The following is a 6,634-nucleotide window of genomic DNA, read 5'->3' as shown; positions in this document are numbered from 1 at the left end:
GCCTTCCTGAATGACAGAAGGCAAAGACTTGCAGTGTGTGGCCAACATCACTGTTTTGCTTTCAGGAGACATGGACAAAAAAAGGGTAGCAGGCAGGCAACCTCTCATTAGATGGATCAAGATGGCAGTTTCACAGACATCCATTTCCCTGCCATAAACCTTAGAATAACATGAGAGCTGGCTGCATGTTGTAACACATTTTATTTCATGGCTTAATCAGAAGGTAATAAACATGCTAATCCTGCCAAGGCCTTCGCATCTTTGCAAGCATCCCATCCATCTCGTAAAATCTGAGGGAAGCAGGGCGGAGGCGGGACCAAGGTCCCCTCCTTTGCCCGCCGTGCCTCCTGGGAGAGGTAGTTCCCGTCCCCAGAAGGCGGCGGGAAAACAGAAGCGCATGCGCGTAAACGGCACCGCCCTTCCTGGAGACGGGCGCGTGGCGGCGTGACTCACTTTAAAACCCCACCCTATATTTTTTTCCCGGCACCGCTTGCTCTACCGTAGGAGCGCGCGGATTGGAGGTTGTCTCTTTCACGTGGTGTCCGCCGTCCAATCAAGCTGCTCATCCGGCCGCCGTGCCCTTCCGCTGTCCCGCAGCTCTGCAAAATGGCGGCGTGCAGGGGGCGGCGGTTGCTGTGGCACGGCCGTTGCTGGTTCTCGCAGGACCCTGCAGCCCCGCCGCCGCCCCCCCCCGCTCCCGCCCCGCTCTACCCCCCCATCGTGGCGTCCCACACGGCGAGGAGCAAGGCGGCCAAGCGGCGCCGCCTGGAGCTCTTCTACCAGCAGGTGCACGAGGCTGCCACTATCGAGGAAAAGCTGCGGCTGTACGGGAAGCTGCAGCGGCCCAAGTACATGGTCTACCCGCAGACCTTCGCCCTCAACGCCGACCGCTGGTACCGGAGCTTCACCAAGACCGCCTTCGTGCCGGGGCTGCCGCCCAGAGCACCTCCGGCGGTCGAGAAAGCACCGGGGCCCGGGGCGGGGACTGCCGAGGCCTTGGAGCGGGGAACGGCGGCGGCTGGGCCTGCGTCATCGGGGGCTGCGGAGGCCTTGGAGCCGGGAGCGGCAGCACCTGAGGCCGCGACAGCGACGGAGCCCGCGGCCGATGCGGTGGCAGAGCTGGGCCTGGACGTGCTGCGTGACCTCGCGTGCGATGCGCTCTTGCAGGAGAGCTTCTATCAGAACAAGAAGCGACCGTTCCTCTACCGTGACCAGGACCACACACCCGCGCCTTTCCTCACGCAGCTTGTTTCCTCCCTTGCTGCCTTTCTGTGCAAGCGCAACCCGCTATTGGCTGCCTCCTCTCTGGGTGCGGAGTGGGGTTGGGTGGTGGGAGAGGGATGCGGGCTTTCTGGGCAGGGCTGTGAGCTCTGTGGGATTGTCACAGGTGCAGCGTATTGAGCATTGCTATTGATCTCATCGCTGCTGTCTCTTGCGGTGTGAGCAGGTTTGGATTTGTCTTGCTGTATTGCTGTGTTGCTGTGTTTAAAATACAAGTGTGTGATCTTTGTTTGCCTCTGCTCCTTTGTTCTGTTTCAGACCTAAACCCTGAAGTAAACTATTACTGGCATCATGGTGAGGAAGTTGTTGTTCATGGACATCGAAAAGGTAGAGTCGATCCTGTGCGATTTCAAATAGATGATAAGCCGCACCTCCAGATCCGTGTACCAAAGCAGCTTCCAGAGGTGTGACTATTTTCAACAGCTAGTTAATAACGTGTATTTTCATTTATATTTCTGTTGCTGAAGCTGTGTAGTAGTATGTGGTGCAGCACGTACAAAACCTGGTTAATCAAATTACATAGTATATTTCTGTGTCTTACCACTCTTAAGGCTTGCAGTGCAAGTAAATGCTGTATAGCTATTGAGAAAGCCTTCTGAACTTAATAATGTTCATACTTGTGCTTTAAGTACGTTGTTACCATTAGCTAATTGTTTTTAAGTTTTATGGTTGTGCCAATAAGTGGAGTCAAAAATAAGGAATGTGATGTGGAAGGTAATTTTATTAGTGAAGGAGAATAAGTAAGATGATGAGAAAAATGAAAATTAAAGAATAAAAGCATGTATCTAGTAACAGAGTATAACAGTTGATTTTTGAAATTCTGAGCGTGATTTGGTATTCTGACACTTCTCATTTATGTTCACAGAGTGCTAATTATGTAGCCTGTAAGGATCTATTACGCTCTTTCCATCACACTTAAAACTATCCTTAAATTATTTGTAAAACTCTTTGCCTACATGATTGCACAGTTTGCTTAGGTATTACTGTCAAATGTTTCAATACACACAGTTTTTTAGACAAGTATTTGTGCCAGAACTGGTACAAATATGTGATGCAAGAAGTCCCCACTACTTGCTATAGCACCCGCATTTGTGGTTGATTACTGCCTCTACTGTCAGTGCAGCCAAGTCCCACCAATACTAATAAATGGAATCAGTTAAATCTTGTCAGAATTACAGCATTTTCTGAGAATAAGCTCATTAATAAATGGTAGGGACACACAAGCTTGTGTGGCTTCAGCAGTTACATGATTACATCGTTAGTTTTTAAATATAAATGGATATGTTTTGTGACATAGTGTTATGCATGGACACCTATGCTTTTTAATTTACCTAGCACCCCTTGAAATGTTTCATAATGCACAGCAATGAGAATAAGTCCTCTCTTCTGCTACGTGTTAGTTTGACTGCTGCTAGAACTATTTTTGTATATATTGTTAGTGCTATTTCACACAAGACTTTGAATTTTACAGAAAATTCAGATATGAATATAACATGAATGTACTATCCTTGCTTTAAGACATGAAGTTCTGTTGCAAACATATTTTCAGTAAATTATATATAGTGTCTGTAAGCAGGAATTTCACTTTCTTGTGCTTGACCAGAAAACTCTGTATTCTTCCTGATATCAGAAACATGGGTTACGTAGTGGCTGTTTTCTTTTGTTTTCTTCAAGATTGTGCCACTGGAGTCAGATCTTGGAGATGTTCCTGTTATTGATCACAAACCATCCAAACTGCCGTTGTTCAAAAAACAGTATGAAAACAAGGTATTTATAGGTAAGAATTTTTGGTCATGAAACATTAGCTGTTTTTTTTTTCTATATAAAAAAGCAAAACAACAATCTCTCCCAAAAGCACTCCACCTGACCTTTTACCTTCTTTCAGCAGAGAGAGCTATCTATTTATATATTTATATTATAACGTATGACAATACATATTATATAATATTATAATAAACAAATCTCAATAGATATATAACTGATATGGATCTAATGAGGAATAGTGTCCTCTTGTACATATTGTATTTTGTTTCAGGGTTTGTTTAAAGGAGTTGAGTTGGATAGAAATTCATCAGAAAAACTTGCTTTGTACTGGTACATATCCTTCAGAGATATTTTATTATGTGAACTTCTGCAAAAAGCAGTCAGTTCTCACATTAAAGGAAGAGTCTCAACATTTGTGTAGATTTATGGTAGAGGTTTTAATTTTCTGAGTTTTGGGCTCTGATACTGAAGAATTGTGGGTTGTTTGTTTGTTCTGGATTATAAAGAGTATTCTGTTACTCAGTTGTAATTTCTTTTTTTTTTTTTTTTTTTTTTTGGTGGACACAGGATCAAAGGTAGCAGATCCATGCTGCTATGGCCACACCCAGTTTCATCTTATTCCTGATAAACTGAATAGGCAGAGGTTTAAAGTAGCAAATCTTGAGGATCAGATTGAAGTTGTTTATCGAGCTAATGGTATTGCAAGTCTGTTTGCTTGGACGGCAGCACAAGCAATGTATCAAGGTAAGACGATCACTGTGGGATTTTATTCCTGTTTGTGTAAAAACAAGCAGAAAAAGCATCTGGGAATACATGGATAGGTAGGTGAATTTTCTGCTTACTTCTTTCTCCAGAAAACGTTGCATTTTTTGTCCTCTTGAGATGCTGCTGTTCTAAAAAACATGTATGGTAACAGTATAAAAATATGAGACTGACCTCCTGTACCTGCTACCAGTAGAGGTAGCAGATAATTGTGTATGAAGTGCCAAATAACAATCTTTCTCTTCTCTTAGGAGGTAAACCAAATGGAAAGCTGTGGTTTTTTTTGTTTTTGTTTGTTTGTTTGTTTTAGGATTCTATTATGAAGAATTATACAGTTAGTATTTTGGAGAATAAATGTCATGAGTGTGATAGTAATTTCACTTCAAAATTTTATGCTGTTCAAGAAACTGAAGCTGAAATTAAGATCTCTTTCAAATTCTTGTCAGGTAGTTTGAAGCATTCAAATACACTTTCACTGTGCTTTACTTGCCATCTGCTGTTGGCAAGAGTGAAAATGAGAAGTACTGAAGAATCAATCCATAATAGTTATTTGCAGTTCACCTCTTGATTTGAAATAAAGAGAGGAGCCCTTTGAAACATTTTCCTTGAAGGAGAAAAAAAATAACTATCTTAAACAGCAGCATTTTGTTACAGGTTTTTTCGTCAGTTGGTGATTCTTTTGTCAAATACTGGTAGTGTCTCAGTTGACTTTGAACCTCTCCCTGAAAATCTTTAGAATTGTGATCTGCTGTTCTAGCGAAAGGTTTCTTACTCTCATACTCCATTACAGAAAGTCACTTGGTTTTAAATCAGTGAGCTTGTGTTAACATTGTGATTGGTGTCCAGGTTTTAAATGGAGCTAGATACAGAACCTAGTTATGTTAGCATGTCTCTGATCTTGAGAAACTTTTAACTAGTGGCTGTGTTTTATCTTTTTAGTTTCAGCTAGTATTTTGCTGTATTCAGAAGTGGGAATTAGATGTGTATGCTATGAGAACTGAGCCCCATAATCAGTGCTTCTTTTTTTTTTTTTTTTTTTTTTTTTGGTAGGATTCTGGAATGAAGCAGATGTGACTCGTCCTTTTGTATCACAGGCTGTAGTGACAGATGGAAAATACTTTGCTTTCTTTTGTTACCAATTAAATACTTTAGCATTAACTGCAGAAACAATTCAGAAAAACTCTCGGAAGAATATCTGCTGGGGAACTGACAGTAAGCCACTGTATGATGTTGTTGAAGATGGTAGTGTGAAAGGATTTAATGATGAAGTTCTACTTCATTTGGTTGGTTTTCTGTTAAATAGACCAAAAGAGTTATAAATCATTAAACTATATTCCTGTTCATGTACCTGAACTTCATTGTAACTCTGAAGCATGGGCTAGAATATGCCTTGTTCTTAGCCAAATATGTCTAACAAATACAGTATACAAACTTCATTATGTTTGAGACCTATATTTTAATTTCAAATGTACTGTACAATGAAAAAATGTCTACAATACATTTGTCTCTTGTACAATTACAATTAAAAGAATATTGTATTCAAAGTCACACCAGTACCTTCTTTCTGCAGATCTATATTGCTATGTTGAACCCCTGTAGCAAAATATGAATTCATTCAATTGTCTGGTTACTTTGTCTATTAACTTCTGTCTTGGTGTTTAGGACCAGTGAAAACTTGCTAATTTTGTGTCTGGGAGTTTAAAAAAAAAAAAAAAAAAAAGCTCTTCAGCACTTAGTCACTTAAAGAATAACTGAACTTAGAATAAAAGTGTTTCTTAAGAGTGAATGATTGGCACTTCAGGTACATGTTGAGTGAAATTTTAGGTATTTATCAGGAAGTAGTACAAACATGATGAAACCTGCTTCCCTACAGAGATCCTGCTAGGAACATGCATATGCATCTTAATGCTGTCACCTCAAGAACTGTGGAGAACTTGCACATTATTTGGAATCTGTTTTCCCTTGAGCTTGAACTATCCTTGAATGCTTTTCTTTTTGATTTACCAAAGCTTGAGTATTACTAATTCAGATTACTGCTGAACTTCGGATTCAAAACTTGCTTCTTCCAAGCTGAATGGAACACAAAATGTTGGGTAGGCATATTGATATTAAAGAATGACTTTGGGCCTAGCTTGAAAAGTAGTGGTGGGTGGAGTTGGGTTTCTGGTGTGATGAAGGGATGATGCAAAATTTCAGGTATACTAGAACGTACTCTTAAAAGAGAGGTTTACCTCTGTGCAGTTTTACTAGTGGCTGAAATATTTCTGTAAATGCATAACCTTGTAGAAGAGCACAGTGTTGGAGAGTAGGCGGACGGAAAGGCTTAGGATTAGCTGGCTGTTAAGTGATTGCAAAAGGGCAAGTTGACCTTTCTGCAGCTCTCAGAAGGCAAGGGGATACCCTGGAAAAGCAGTGGGTGGCACTGTTTTACCTTCTATAAAAAAAAAAAAGTAAATACTTTCGTCCTTGCTTTTTGGTACTCTCTGGAAAAGTTTGGACATCACATTGCAGGGATTGGAGGGGGAGATCTCAGAAGATCATTGAGTCTGACCTTCCTGCTAAAGCAGATACACTGCAATAGGTTGCACAGGTAGGCATGCAGCCAGGCCTTGAACATCTCCATAGGAGACTCCACACACTGGGCAACCTGCTGCAGTGCTCTGTCACCCTTACTGTAATAAGTTATTCTGCATGTTCGTATGAAGCTTCCTATGTTCAAGATTTAGGCAATTACTTCTTATCCTATTGGCTATGCACCACCAAGAAGAGCCTGGCCTCATCTGTTTGTCTCCTACCTCTCTGTAGATACTTAAAAACATTAATCAGA

At 41.4% G+C, this 6,634-nt stretch overlaps 1 protein-coding gene across 1 annotated transcript; it reads left to right on the top strand.

Annotated features, from left to right (window-relative positions):
* Window positions 1-606: 606 nt before the first annotated feature.
* MRPS30 (mitochondrial ribosomal protein S30) lies at window positions 607-5,126 on the top strand (the record flags this gene model as incomplete). The annotated part of the gene is made up of 5 exons (XM_079548631.1): window positions 607-1,309; window positions 1,540-1,685; window positions 2,956-3,058; window positions 3,613-3,789; window positions 4,858-5,126. 5 exons carry the CDS (start codon window positions 607-609, stop codon window positions 5,124-5,126), a joined length of 1,398 nt encoding a protein of 465 aa, XP_079404757.1.
* Between the last annotated feature and the right edge of the window lie 1,508 nt (window positions 5,127-6,634).

The sequence above is a fragment of the Tetrao urogallus genome (genome assembly GCF_951394365.1).
Source record: "Tetrao urogallus genome assembly, chromosome: Z".
Taxonomy (NCBI): domain Eukaryota; kingdom Metazoa; phylum Chordata; class Aves; order Galliformes; family Phasianidae; genus Tetrao; species Tetrao urogallus.
Note: the sequence above shows the minus strand (reverse complement) of the source record. Positions and strands in the feature narration are given on the sequence as shown.